The following is a 15,265-nucleotide window of genomic DNA, read 5'->3' as shown; positions in this document are numbered from 1 at the left end:
CGGGGTTTCACCATGTTGACCAGGATGGTTTCGATCTCTTAACCTCATTATCCACCTGCCTTGGCCTCCCAAAGTGCTGGGATTATAGGCATGAGCCACCGCGCCCGGCCCAACTTTTCTATTTTCAAGTAAAATTTTTTCTTGGAGTGAAAATGTCAAACCTATTCCTAGATTCGCACATAAAAGTGTTTAGATGCCTTGGACTTTTACTTTGGATACATGTATTAGATACCCTGAACAAATAACTTTAGTTTAGCTTATACTGATATTATAATAATAGGAATGTTTAAAAAGAATTTATCGAAATAGTATTTCACATTTGAAATATTTATAATTTGAAAAATCAAACTGAAATCCAGAGAGTAAAGCAGAATTTTTTTTTTTTTACCATAAGACTACAACACTATAAAGGATCTTTAAATATTTTTTCTTTGAAAAGACAAAATTAATTAAAAAAAAAAGTTTAGATCCAGCAAGACTGTCAGCTGAACAGAAGCTGATCAGTCTTCAAATATCATAGTAGTATACTTTTCTGAACAAACAACTGAGACAAAATTTCAAATATATTTTATTTAAAATTCTCCATCTAGGAGAAAAGATATATAACAATGTTTACACATGCTTTAATAACTTATTTCACTGTACAACTTACATTCTATATAACAGTACAATAAACCAGCCAAGGAAAATAACCAGTTAGCACTTAAATAAGAATCTATTATGTAAAAAACACTGAGTATGGGACACTACAAGGTAGTATTTATATATTCTTTAAATGACTGAGCTATAGTACAACAGTCATCTAGTTCAGTGTTTGTCAAAAAAAATCAAGATGTCCACATCTTTCTGATTCATGATGGGAAGGCTATTATGACCTTTCAGATTATAACATGCCTTTTTGTTAAATTTGGTGCTAGGGGGCAAAAGTGCTCTTTTACCTTTTTCCCTTTCTTATAAATGTATTTTCCCTTTTATGTTATTTCCACAGTTTTAAATAAAATATTTGTGTTTGTGTATACTACAATGTCAATACTGTGTTAGAATTATATTTATCAGTTATTTTATAGCCAGCAAAATGGTTCAAACACATTAAGGAAACAAAATAAACAGACCACTTAGCTTTGCCAAAGTAGCACCTAGAAAAATAGCACTTCAGTAAAATTTCTCCTGCTATTCCTTACACCCTGTTGCCGGCAAATGGCAACAACTTCAAAAACATGGGCAGAAATGTAAGAAGGAAGTACTCAAGAAACTATTTTCTGTTCCTGAAAAAAGACCTTATTAGTTAGTATATTCCCTAATGCATTTTATAATCTCAGAGTTACAAATGATTGCCAAAGCAGACACATGTTAAGACTCTGCAAGAAAACAAGATGGAAATGACTGACCAGTGAAATCTGAACTTGTTCCAAGTAATCAGATTTTCCAAGGAAAAAAAGGCACAGGAGGTGCACATTTCAATTTGGCTCAAAAATAATGAAAATTAATTTTAAAAGTTGGCAACAATTACTAAAACATAAAATACAATTTCCTTGTACAGAGCTCAACTATATAGAACATCAACAATAGCAACGACAATAAAACAAACAAAAAACACCCTAACTGTGGTTCACCATGAGCAGGGACTATACCCAAGTATTAGACATTTCTACAGAGTGAATCCCAAGGACTAAATTCACAAAGTAGGACCTAATAATTGATTCCAATTAAACATCTGCTTGATCAATTTTCTTTCTAAATCTTATCCTATGTTCAACCTCACTTTCTTTCTGTGGAACTGAAATCATTTAAAGGCTCTAGTTTTCAGCTGATTGCAGAAGTATTACAGTAATTCCACACACCAAAGAACACAAAAAGATAGGAAGTCAACTAATATCTGTAAAAGCTAACTCAGATTTCACCTTGATACATGTAAACCATTAATCATATATTTCAAAAAAACAGTAGTTGTGGTCAAGTTTATATCCTATTATTATATCTTTAAAAGATAGCAATAATATTTATTATGTTGTAAACATAGGTCTGTATTCCAAAAGCATAAATCTAGGAAAAGAGACATCCAATGTAATGATGCACCTGACATCCCCGCACAGACTCTTGTGAAAACTGTAGTGTAACTAACTTAACTGCAATTGCTGAGCAGAACTCTGGAGTATGACCCAGGGGGATGTTTCCCCACACCACTGAGCTACTTTAGCAGCGATCATGACTGTGATGGAATATACTTATCAAGTTACATATTTAAAAAGTCATTAGAACATCTCGCTCTTGTACACTAGTGTAGAAAGGTCTTCCAAAGATAAAAGAGTGTAAGCCTGGTTTAATTTTCTCAGCCAGAGCCATTATTATGTTAAGATCGCCCTCTGCTGTTAAATCAAGGTCTATCTTCAGGTTCCGAAGAGATTTAAAGGGCTTTTTTCCCTTCTGCCTAAAAATAATGAAAAAAGAAAAAAAAAAAAAACGCAAAAATTATGATATAGAAAATGTACAAAGGAAACAGAACAAAAAACAATGTACAAAGGTTTTTCTTCTGTGTAGGAGTTTTACTCACGTATCATCTTCTATGTATTTGATTAATGTCAAGGCTTTTCTGTGGAGGACAAGTAGAAACTGTGCAAGGAAAGTACTCCTAAGAGATAAGCCAGGTTTCAGCTGAAAGACCTGCAGGGAGAGGAGCCATTTCAACACATAATTTGCTCACATCCTACTTGTACAGCAATGTTTCTATGACAGTGTTGAGTGTGCTTGGCAGATGATACACACTAAACATCTCCTTAACTATTTCCACTGATGTCCCCTAACAGGAGTGTGGTATAGAAGCACTGGGTCTAGGAACAATCTGACAGTTTTTTGAAGTTTTCTAATTTATCTTTAAAAATGCACTCAAATTTTGCATTCTACTTCAGAATATACCCATTACTTATTTCGCTATTAAAACTCACATATGTTATTTTATATTACTTTTTTCTGCCCATGTCTTCAAATAAAACTGACACTCCCAGAAGGTGAGACTATGGTTTTGAGACATTCCTATATCTGTATTTTGCAGGGGTTGGGGTGGGTGAGTAGGAGCAGAATGTGTGCATGTGATGAGGTGAAGGGTGGGAGGGATTTTATTTCAACTAGAGAAGCATGAAATTCCAGCCTATGGATTTTCCTTGAACTTTACAGTATGTCACAGACCACAGAGATCTATATCCAAAATTTCTAGTAAACATAAGGATCTCATTATTTCAAAGCTTTATCTGTGATCGGTTTCCTGGCCTGATCTCCAGAATGTTATTACAACAAAACTGTAATAGTAAGAAATAAGTTCCATATAATATACAATTCCTTTTAACTGTATAATTAAGTAGATATTTTTTAAAAGAATGAAACAATAAAGATGCTATCATTTAAATAAGTACACTATGCTTCAAAAATATTTTTGACTCAGTTCCGGCAAATAACCCCCCTTTCTAAAAATTAAAAAAAACCTAACTGAGTTATAGGTTAATGCTTAAATTAAAATATTTGTTCCCTGAAGTATGGAATGCTGCATCCTGAATTGTTAATATACAGATTCTTCCCCATTAATAAGTCAAAAGGAAAAATCATTTAGACACTTTAGAAAGACTGGACACTACAAAAAGATAAGCACCTAATAAAAAAGATTAGGACTTAATTCTATAATGTTTTATATATGAAAAAAATTAAAATATATATTATACTCTATGTCTAAGTATATGTTATATGTTTTACATATCATATATAACATATACTCTACATATGACATATAGGGTTATAAGTCTATAACTTACATATAAGTTTTTTAAACATATAAACATATATATATATATATATCTCCTACAATGCTTATAATATATATATATATATATACACACACACATACATATATATACTTGTACTATATATACAGTACAAGCATTGTAGGATATATAGGTATATATTATATCTGTAAAAACAAACTCAGATTTCACTTTGATACATGTAAACCATGAATTCTGTTTCAAAAAACAGTAGCTGTGGTCAAGTTTACATCCTATCATTACACCTTTAAAAGACAGCACTATTTATTATATTGTAAACATAGGTCTGAATTCCGAAAGCATAAATCTAGGGCAAGAGGCATCCAATATAATGATGCACCTAACATCCTCTCACAGTCCCTTGTGAGAACTATAGTGTAACTAACTTAAGTGCAGTTGCTGAGCAGAACTCTGGGGCATGATCCAGGGGAATATATATGGCAATGGGCATTGTAGGATATATTAAACAAGAAAACATGTCATATCATTCACTCTGACAATCTCAAGTTCAACATTTACCTGATCCAGGAAGGCTTTCACTAGAGTGTCTCTGTGTAAGACATCTTGAAAAATATTTCTGAGGAAAATGAAGAAAAGAAAAAAGTTCAAATGTTGAAATGGCTATATAATGCTATTTTCCACAATCCCTCACTTAAGCCAACATTTTAAGTTCTTACAAACTGATATTACATATAAACATATCTGTAAGAATATAGATGTATATATTTGAAGATATAAAATATGCATTAATTTTAACTCAAGGATATATCTACATTTTATTGGTGTTTGCCAGGCTAATATGTAATTTTTTCTCTGAAGAATATGAACGGTCCCCAATAACGGTATGTATGTATCTATCAATCTACTTTAGTACTCTCATCTTTTTAAAAAAATTAGAGACCCTTAGGCAATTAACAAATATAACCACCAATTCTTGCCATCTCAAAAACAAAACAAAACAAAAGCCAGTAACAAAAATAAGCACACAACCACCACCACCAAAAAACAAAACAAACCAAAAAATGTGAGAAAAATTTGTGTGGGATTAGAGAACACACTCAGATGATTATCTAATGGGTTTCCCTCAGTGGGAAACCATCTACAAGTAACATCCAGCTATCCAAGCAAGTACTACCTAGTGAGAAGTAGAGATATAATGGCCACTTAAGATAATGTATGCCTAATATAGCACCTAGGTTACAGTAGGTGCTAAAAGAAACACACAAACAAGATTATTTATTCCCTTTTCAGGCCCAACCTCCCTTTCATCTTTTCTCTTTCATCTTCCCTAGGTTTTACTCAGGCCAGACCGGTAAGAGAACATTTGATAAGGGAAGGAGTTTTTAACTGAAAATGGTAGGGATTGTCCTGTAACTGACCAGAATGGCAAAAAGAGAATGGGTGTGTGCACAGACAAACAGGAAGGTAGTTCAAGTTTTCTAATCTTAAGAAATGAGTGTACCACACTGCAGAAGAAAGAAACTGTAAAGGGGAAAAATATTAGCATTTCATGCCAGATATAGGTGACGGGGGGATGGAGGCAGCAAACCACATTGCCATGTATGTACCTATGCAACAATCCTGCATGATATGCACATGTACCCCAGAACCTAAAGTACAATAAAAAATATATAAATAAATAAAAGATATTAGCATTTCATTATTATTGACTGGGCACTAATAGTACCCCTTCTTGGGCTTTGGAAAGAGAATAAGGCTTTTATTTGAGTCCAGTGGTCTTATTAAACCTGTTTCACTGAATTGATATATTAGTCACAAGTGAATTAGATAAAGCAAAGTGTTAAAAAAGAACATTTCAATTTGTTTGTGTCATCTCTCATTTCTTTCAGCAGTGTTTTGTAATTCTCATTGTAGAGATCTTTTACCTCCCTGCTTAGCTGGATTCCCAGGTATTTTACTCTTTTTGCGGCTACTGTGAATAGAACTGTGTTATTGATTTTGCTCTCATCTTGGATGCTGTTGGAGTATAGAAAATGCTGAAACTTAGCTGAAATTTTTATCTGATCTAGGAGCTTCTGGGCAGACTATGCAATTTCCTAGGTACAGAATTGTATTGTGTACAAACGGAAATAGTTTGACTTCTTCTCTTTCTATTGGAATGTCTTTTCTTTCTTTCTCTTCCCTGATTGCTCTGGCTAGGACTTCCAGAACTATGTTGAATAGGAGTGGTAAGAGGGGGCATCCTTGTCTTGTTTCGGTTCTCAAGGAGAATAGTTGCAGCTTTTGCCCATTCAGTAAGATACTGGCTGTGGGTTTGTCATAGATGGTTCTTACATTTTTGAGGCATGCTCCTTCAATGACTAGTTTGTTTAGGACTGTTTTTGTTTTTTTCTTTTTGAGACAGGGTCTCACTCTGTTGCCCAGGCTGGAGTGCAGTGGCATGACCTCAGTTGGCTGTAACCTCTGCCTCCTGGGCTCAAGAAATCCTCCCATCTCAGCCTCCTGAGTAGCTGGGACTATAGATGCATGCCACCATGCCTGGCTGATTTTTTTTTTTTTTTGTAGAGATGGGGTTTCACCATGCTGGCTAGGCTGGTCTTGAACCCACGGGCTTAAGAGATCCGCCCGTCTTGGTCACCTAAAGCGCTGGGATTCTAGGTGTGAGCCACTGCACCTTACTATAGAAGGTTTGTAACATGAAAGGATGTTAAATTTTATTGAAAGCCTTTTCTGCACCTATTTTGTTTTTAGCTCTGTTTATGTTATGAATCACACTTACTGATTTGCGTATATTGAACCAACCTTGCATCCCAGGGATAAAGCCTACTTGATCAAAGTAGATTAGCTTTTTGATATGCTGCTGGATTTGTTTTCTAGTATTTTGTTGAGGATTTTTGCATATACATTCATCAAGGATATTGGCCTGAAATTTTCTTTTGTTGAGTATTTTTGCATCTATATTCATCAAGGATATTGGCCTGAAATTTTCTTTTTCTGTTGTATCTTTGCCAGGTTTTGTTATCAGAATGACACTGGCCTCATTAGGGAGGACTTCCTCCTCCTCAATTTTTTGGACCAGACTGAGCAGGCATGATAACAGTTTTTCTTTATACACAGGTATAAAGAGAGATACAAACACATTGAAAAACATTCCACGCTCATAGATAGGAAGAATCAATATTGTTAAAATGGCCATAATGCCCAAAGCAATCTACGGATTCAATGCTATTCCTCTCAAACTACCAATGCCATCTTTCGCAAAACCAGAAAAAAACTATTTTAAAATTCATATGGAACCAAAAAGAATCCCGAATAGCCAAAGCAATTCTAAGCAAAAAGAACAAAACTGGGGGCATCACATTAGCTGACTTTATACTACAAGGCTATAGTAACCTGGGTACTGGTACAAAAACAGACACATAGATCAATGGAACAGAATCAAAAGCCGAGAAATAAAGCCACACACAACATCTGATCTTTGACAAAGTTGACAAAAACAAGCAACGGGGAAAGGACTCTGTATTCAATAAATGGTACAGGGATAATTGTTAGTCAAATGAATTAGAGTGAAACTGGACCCCTTCCTTATACTATATACGAAAATCAACACAAGATGGACTAAAGATGTAAATGTAAAATCTAAAACTATAAAAACCCTGGAAGACAACCTAGGAAATACCATTCCAGACACAGGCCCTTTTTTTTTTTGTGAAAAAAAAAAAAAAAGAAAAAAAAAAAGAAGCAACTGCAACAAAAACAAACAATGACAAATGTGACCTAACAAGCTTCTGCACAGCAAAATAAACTATCAACAGAGAAAAAAAGACAATCTACACAATGGGGGAAGAAATATCTGCAAACCATGCATCTGACTGACAAAGGAATATCCAGAATCTGGAAGGAACTTAAACTAATTAACAAGCAAAAAATAACCCCATTACAAAGTGGGCAAAGGACATGAAACAAAAGAATATATACACACAGCCAAAAGCATATGAAAAAAATACTCAATATCACTAATCATCAGAGAATTGAAAATCAATTCTCTAGGAATGGGTATTATTAAAAGTCAAAAAATAACAGATGTTGGCAAGGTTGTGGAGAAAAGGGAATGCTTACACACTGCAGGTGAGACTGTAAATTAGTTTACGTATTGTGAAAAGCAGTTTGAAGATTTCTCAAATAATGTAAAATAGAACTACCATTCACCGTAGTAACCCCATTATTCTGAATATACCTAAAGGAATACAAATTGTTCTACCATAAAGACACATGCATGTGTATGTTCATCACAGCACACTACTCATGGTAGCAAAGACAGGGAATCAACCTAAATGTCTACCAGAGGCAGACCGGTTAAAGAAAATCTGACACATATACACCATGGAATACTATGCAGCCATAAAAAACAGATGGAGCTAGATGCCTTTATCCTAAGTGAACTAACCCAGGAACAGAAAACCAAATACTGCATGTTCTCACTTCTAAGCGGGAGCTAAACATTGAGTACACATAGACACAAAGGAGGAAACAGCAACACCAGGGCCTACTTGAGGGTGAAGGGTGGGAGAAAGGTGAGGATCAAAAATCTACGTATTGGGTACTACGCTTATTACCTGGGTAATAAAATCATCTGTTCACCAAACCTTCATGACATGCAATTTACCTGTATAACAAACTTGCACATGTACACCTGAACCTAAAATAAAAGTTAAAAAAAAAAATCCCAGTGACCAATTTTTCATGTATTGGCAGTGACTAGAATTATTTTAAAAAGTTAAAATTAAAAATAACAAATGTAGGTCCGGGTGCGGTGGCTCACACCTGTAATCCCAGCACTTTGGGAGGCCGAGGTGGGCGGATCAACTGAGGTCAGGAGTTCGAGACCAGCCTGACTAACATCATGAAACCCCGTCTGTACTAGAAATACAAAAATTAGCCAGGTGTAGTGGCGGGCACCTGTAATCCCAGCTACTTGGGAGGCTGAGGCAGGAGAATCGCTTGAGCCCGGGAGGCGGAGTTTGCAGTGAGCCAAAATCACATCACCGCACCCCAGCCTGGGTGACACAGGGAGATCCCGTTTCAAAAAAAGCCAAAACAAATGTAAAGAACATGTAAAAACATAGACTTAAAAGTAAAATGAGTGTGACACATTGACTTAACACACAATCTAGTGGTTGAAAATACTATTTTTTGGGGCAATTTTGTGTTTAGAAAATTTAGAGCTGGAAATCAAAACCAGATTGAGATACCATCTCACACCAGTTAGAATGGCGATCATTAAAAAATCTGGAGACAACAGATGCTGGAGAGGATATGGAGAAATAGGAACACTTTTACACTGTTGGTATGAGTGTAAATTAGCTCAACCATTGTGGAAGACAGTGTGGCGATTCCTCAAGGACATAGAAATAGAAATTCCATTTGACCCAGCAATCCCATTACTGGGTATATATCCAAAGGATTATAAATCATTCTATAGTAGAGACACATGCACACATACGTTCACTGTGGCACTGTTTACGATAGCAAAGACCTGGAACCAACCCAAATGCCCATCGATGATAGACTGGACAAGGAAAATGTGGCACATATACACCATGGAATACTATGCAGCTATAAAAAAACGATGAATTCATGTCCTTTGTAGGGACACGGATGAATCTGGAAAACATCGTTCTCAGCAAACTGACACAAGAACAGAAAAACAAACACCGCATGTTCTCACTCACAGGCGGATGTTGAACAATGAGAACACATGGACCCAGGGACGGGAGCATCACACACTGGGGTCTGTTGCGGGTAATAGGGGAGGGACAGTCGGGGGTAGGGAGGGGAGGGATAACGGGGAGAAATGCCAGATATAGGTGATGGGGGGATGGAGGTAGCAAACCACATTGCCATGTGTGTAACTATGCAACAATCCTGCATGTTGTGCACATGTACCCCAGAACCTAAAGTGCAATTATACATACACACACACACACACACACACACACACTTAAAAAAATTTAGAGCTGGAAGCAAAATTTTAAAATTCAGGATATTATTTTGTCATGGTCAGCAAAATGAGAAGCTAATTATAGTTTGCCAAATCAGCAAAACAAATAGCTTGCAAAAAATGATTAAGAAATGTTAAAATACACATACTCCTTCTGAAAAAAACACAAAAATACTAAATGGTTGCAAACTCATTCTGCAGTTCACTAAATTTCCTCAAATAAGCTCCAATCAAAAAAGGGAAAAATAATAAGCACTTTAGGAAAAAAGAAAATGTTCCAAGGCACAGATTAATTAGAAAACTTCTACATGTCTACCAAAATTTACCAATATATAAAAACTTATTGAGATGAAATTTCAGTTTGAAGTTTGACTAATTCCTTTTCTTTTCTTTTCTTGAGATGGAGTTTCACTCTTCTTGCCCAGGCTGGAGAGCAGCGGCGTGATCTCAGCTCACCACAACCTCCGCCTCCTGGGTTCAAGTGATTCTCCTGCTTTAGCCTCCCAAGTAGGTGAGATTACAGGCATGCGCCACCACGCCCTGCTAATTTTGTATTTTTAGTAGAGATGCAGTTTCTCCATGTCTGTCAGGCTGGTCTCGAACTCCCGACCTCAGGTGATATGCCTGCCTTGGCCTCCTATAGTGCTGGGATTACAGGTGTGAGCCACCATGCCCAGCCGAACAATTCATTTTCTGAAACAATTCCCCTAATACTTTCTCAAGAACCAATAAAAACTCCAGAGACCTAGGAAAAAATGAGTCCTATATTAAGTCATCTTTCTGCACCTTGAGATATATAAGGCTGGGGATCCCTTGAACAAGATGTTTCTATTCTGTGCCTTTGGTTAACACTTAAATGCATAATTACTGGTGCTCCACATACCTGTGGCCTACACTCAAAGTCATTCTGTAGAAACACAGGACAAGGTTGTTTGCCCCAGTTTTTCTATTGCCTTATACACTTCGACCTGGGTTATTACAGTTAACATTTACTGACTACCTTCTATGTGCTAAGCATTATTCCAAGCATTTTTTTTTTTTTTTTAAGAGAGTCTCGTTGTCCCCCAGGCTGGAGAATACTGACACAATCAATCATAAAACTCCCTGTAACCTCAAACTACTGGGCTCAAGAGATCCTCGTGCTTCAGCTTTCTGAACAGCTAGGATTACAGGCACACGGAAACACATTCAACTAATTCTTTTTTACTTTTTGTATAGATGGGGTTTCACTATGTTGCCCAGGCTGGTCTGGAACTCCTGGCCTCAAATGATCTGTGTGTCGTGGACTTCCAAAGCTCTATTCTTATAGGCATAGGCTACTGTGCCTTTTTTCACTTGATAAAAGAGAGCCACAGAAGTATACTGTAATTATTTTCCTGATTTTAGAACATCATTTAAGTGTTTACTTAGTGTTTTATGATAATAGATTTATCATCACCATTTTTTTTTTTTTAAGTTGGGTCCATGTTCAACATTTAATTATCCTTACTGTTCCTTTTGAATTTACTGATCAGACTTTTTTTAAAATAAGAAGTGAATAACAATATAAAATGCAAGGTAAAAGAATGCTCTATTAATATATTTTAACAGTTTTTCTGTATTTTATATTCATATGTCAAGAAAAAAATAATTACTTCTTTGGTTTTGTTAATAAGTCCATGCAGTAACCGTTATACAATAGACTATACGCAATGTAGGGACTGGGGCTGTCTGCTTGGCCACTATTAAGCTCAGTACCTAGTACTGTGCCTAGGAGCTCAATATATATTTATTAAACAAATATTTAAATATTTACCTTAAGGGCTAATCATACCTATTTTAAGGTAAACACAATTGTATGGGGAAAAAAAATTAAGGAAAAAATGCTTGATTAAATGTTTCTTTAAGCATAATTCTGCTAGTGATATTTCTTTCCTCTTAACTGCAACTTCTGTTTTGTTTTTATTCCTAAAAGACACAGTTTTGGCCAGGCATGGTGGCTCATGCCTGTAATTCCAGCACTCTGGGAGGCTGAGGCGGGTGGATCACTTGAAGTCAGGAGTTCGAGACCAGCCTGGCCAACATGGTGAAATTCTGTCTCTGCTAAAAATACAAAAATTAGTCGGGTGTGGTGGAACTTGCCTGTAGTCCCAGCTAGTTGGGAGGCTGAGGCAGCAGAGTTGCTTGAACCCCGGAGGCGGAGGTTGCAGTGAGCCAAGACTGCACCACTGCCCTCCAGCCTAGGAGACAGAGCAAGACTTCATCTCAAAAAAAAAAAAAAAAAAAAAAAAAGACAGTTTCATATTGCTTGACTACAGTACCAGCAGGCAGAGCATTACATACAAATCAGGAGTAAAGCTTTCGTCAGTGTAGATGATCGTATCCTGAGCCATGTCTTCTTCTGAAGTGGCTCTCCAGAAGGCTGTCAGCTCGGATCTCATGTATCTACGCTGATTATAAATATGTTCATGACAGGGTGGCATCTGCTTCACAGTATTGACATCCACATCTATGTGTGTGGTGGGATATGGAGCATACATAACTTGCCGAAAAGGCAGCACAAAGCTTCCAGTTGAATCCTGTCAAAATAAAAGGAAAATTTACTGTCTTACATAAATGTTTTTTAGTTTTAAAAAATGGGCTTTGATTTAGCAAATCCATCTCTAAAACTTTATCCTAAGATATTACTCATGAGTGTGTGCAAAGTTTTAGTGACAGGAATGTTCACTATCTCATTGATTTTAATAGCAAAACATCAGAACAACCGAAGCATCCAAAAGAAGTGGTTAAATAAATAAAAATGTGTTTATTATTTAGCAGCTAAAGATGAAGTTGTAGTTTGTGTTGATATTCAAAAAGGCTTAGAATCTGCTGTGAAAAAAAAAAAGATTAGAACATGCAGAGATAATCCGTGGGGTTGGGAGTCTTAAAGAAAATACATGCAAAAGGGAAAAAAAGACTAGAAAGAGATATGCCAAATCTTAATAGTGGTTATTCACTGGATTGTGAAATTACAAGCGTCTTTTAATTTCTTAGTTACTCTATACATTTTTAAAATCTCAGTGAATATGTATTTTTATAAATAACAAATTTACTTTCCTAATCTGTTGGTGTATGTAGTTACCATATAATAACAACCTACTGTATATGAAGTACTGTGCTATATGCTATGCACAGAAGACAGAGGCTATTTCCATTTTTCACTCTTACAATGCTGTGATAATCATCTTTGTATAATGTCAAAGGTATATTCTGGAAAACTAGATAATTTGTGCTTGCATAGAGAACTATTACATATTTTTTCATTAAATCATAATTTTGAAATTTCCTCTATGCATCTGGTATAGGCCCCTTTCAGAGCTAAAATTATATAATTAAATGAGAGGGTGCTGAGGAAACAAAAGTATTAAGCACTTTATTATGTCTTTAACAGAAGTTCTAATTTACAGATCTATAGAATTCAAATAGGAAATGTTTCCTTTAACTAGTTTCTATATTTAAATACTATCATTCTGAACTCATAGCAGCACATTGTTGAAAATGCAAAAGCCTAACATAATTTTTCTTTCTAACAATTTTTAAACTTTATTCTTTCATTTTGCTGTGACTACATCTCAAGAAAGTAGTCACTATGAGACAATCACATAACCATTAGGAAAGCTATTTCTTCACGTCTTGGGACAATAATTGAAAAGACAATAATGGATTCAACAAGGTGAACAACTTTCTTCCCCTTAAGTATTGTAAATAATTGCTAATTTACATTTCTGTTTTGCGACTTGAAGAGTAGACTCAAATGAAAGAAAAATACAAGTTTTTTCTAATACATGTTATATATAGAAATATATACATTTTAGTACACATACATAGGAATTGCTTAAATCCTCTATGCTTCTTTAAGATGTTTTAATTTTTTTTCAATACAATTCAAATATGTTTAGTAAAAAAGAAATGATCTTATTTTAGACATGCAACCTGATTCATACATGTGTTTTAAAAAAATCCTGAGGCTAAACATGTAGGTACAGGTAGTTTCCCACCTGGAAGTTTCCCACCAGGAAAACAAGGATATTTTACGGTGTTTTACTGATGATACTAACTGTAAATCCATAAGACATACGGTCTATGCTCAGAACTGTGTAAAGGAAGTCAGTCCCTTGGCATATCAATGAGATACATGAAATATTAATATTTAAGATCTGTCTATAACGAGTCTCAAAAATGATTTTAGAAAATTGTTTCACTTGTGATAAGTAGAAACTATACCTTTAGTAGGCCTTGTACAAAGAGCCCTGACTCATATTTAAATGACGATTCTGCTTCACATAACCTGGAGCATTTTCTCTCTGCTGGAGTCAGAAAAAGGCATAATGTTCTGACTATCTATAAAAGAAAATATTTTAGCATTAAAATATGAAGTAAAAAGACCACTGATTTGCTTATGAAAGAAATCTGAGTAGAAATTTTAATTGTTATTATCAATAAAACATATCCTAAGAATTAAGCATTCCTTAGTCACCAGGAATCCATGGGATATAAGAGTTGTTGCTTAAAATGGGGATTCTGTGGGCAAATATAGAAAATGCTTGGTAAATTTACTGTATGGCATCTCAAAACCTTTAACATTTGGGTACATATTGTGACTCTTCAGGTGAATTATATAATACGCAGACCTTCTCAGACTTATTTGACAACGGAAAATTTATGGCTTCTGTTTAGTGGGTCTACATGTGAAATTTGTTATAAGAAATATCAAAGAATGTCCAGATCCTCCAATAAAAAGAGAATTAATTATTGAATTTGATTTAAAATAAGCAGGTCATTAATTGGGGTTTAGAAATCTGATTCTAATAATATTTGACCTACAGCTCTATTAGGAAAAATAAAAAGGAATGTAACTATCTTGAAATTCAAACTATATCCAGAATTATTATGTTGAATCAGTGGTTATCAACCTAGAGCAGTGGCAACTTCTTTCTCAAATTAAAAAAAGACAAAAGGGATGCCTTTTATCCCTTTTATCTTTGCCTCAAGAGGATGGAGGATGGGAAAAATGTTTAAAAAGCCTAACCCCAACTATGGAGCCTTTCTTCTTCATAAAGCAGCTCAGCAGTCTCTCTGGGGAACCTAAGGCTTTGGAGGTCACAGATGGAAAGCCACCTGTTTGAGGTAACAGAAATAGTAAGATCACTAGTCCCTAGATGCAATATAATAACAGAGGTATACTAAGCTCTCACAAATGGTTATATGAGAAATACAATTTTGATAAGTTAAGGTTCATGTAAATACACAAAGTAGCTTATTACGGAAAAAATAAATTATGAATACCTTTGTAAAGTAAATAATCATTTCCAACACATTTCCTATGTAAAGCGTTTTTAAAAAAATTAGGTTTGCTGAAATTGAAAGATATACGTACTTATCTCTGAACTCTTTCTAACTAATGGTCAGTGAAGAAAAGTGCAAAATCATTTAGTTTACTAGCTAAGGCTTGGAAGTGTAACTGTTCATTAAT

General features: G+C 35.2%; 1 protein-coding gene across 2 annotated transcripts in view; it reads right to left on the bottom strand.

Annotated features, from left to right (window-relative positions):
- Positions 1–551: 551 nt before the first annotated feature.
- C9orf72 (C9orf72-SMCR8 complex subunit) overlaps positions 552–15,265 on the bottom strand; it is a 29,065-nt gene continuing 14,351 nt past the window's right edge. For both annotated transcript variants that reach the window (XM_032300002.1, XM_032300001.1), the window contains exons 7-11: positions 14,017–14,133; positions 12,094–12,329; positions 4,329–4,386; positions 2,552–2,661; positions 552–2,428 (exon numbers count right to left, since the gene is read on the bottom strand). In XM_032300002.1, coding sequence (XP_032155893.1) covers positions 2,242–2,428; positions 2,552–2,661; positions 4,329–4,386; positions 12,094–12,329; positions 14,017–14,133 — 708 coding nt within the window. In that variant the 3' untranslated portion in view covers positions 552–2,241. The remainder of the gene's footprint in view (positions 2,429–2,551; positions 2,662–4,328; positions 4,387–12,093; positions 12,330–14,016; positions 14,134–15,265) is intronic.

The sequence above is a fragment of the Sapajus apella genome, unplaced genomic scaffold, assembly GCF_009761245.1.
Source record: "Sapajus apella isolate SASKATOON/1434 unplaced genomic scaffold, GSC_monkey_1.0 scaffold42, whole genome shotgun sequence".
NCBI classification, from domain to species: domain Eukaryota; kingdom Metazoa; phylum Chordata; class Mammalia; order Primates; family Cebidae; genus Sapajus; species Sapajus apella.
Note: the sequence above shows the minus strand (reverse complement) of the source record. Positions and strands in the feature narration are given on the sequence as shown.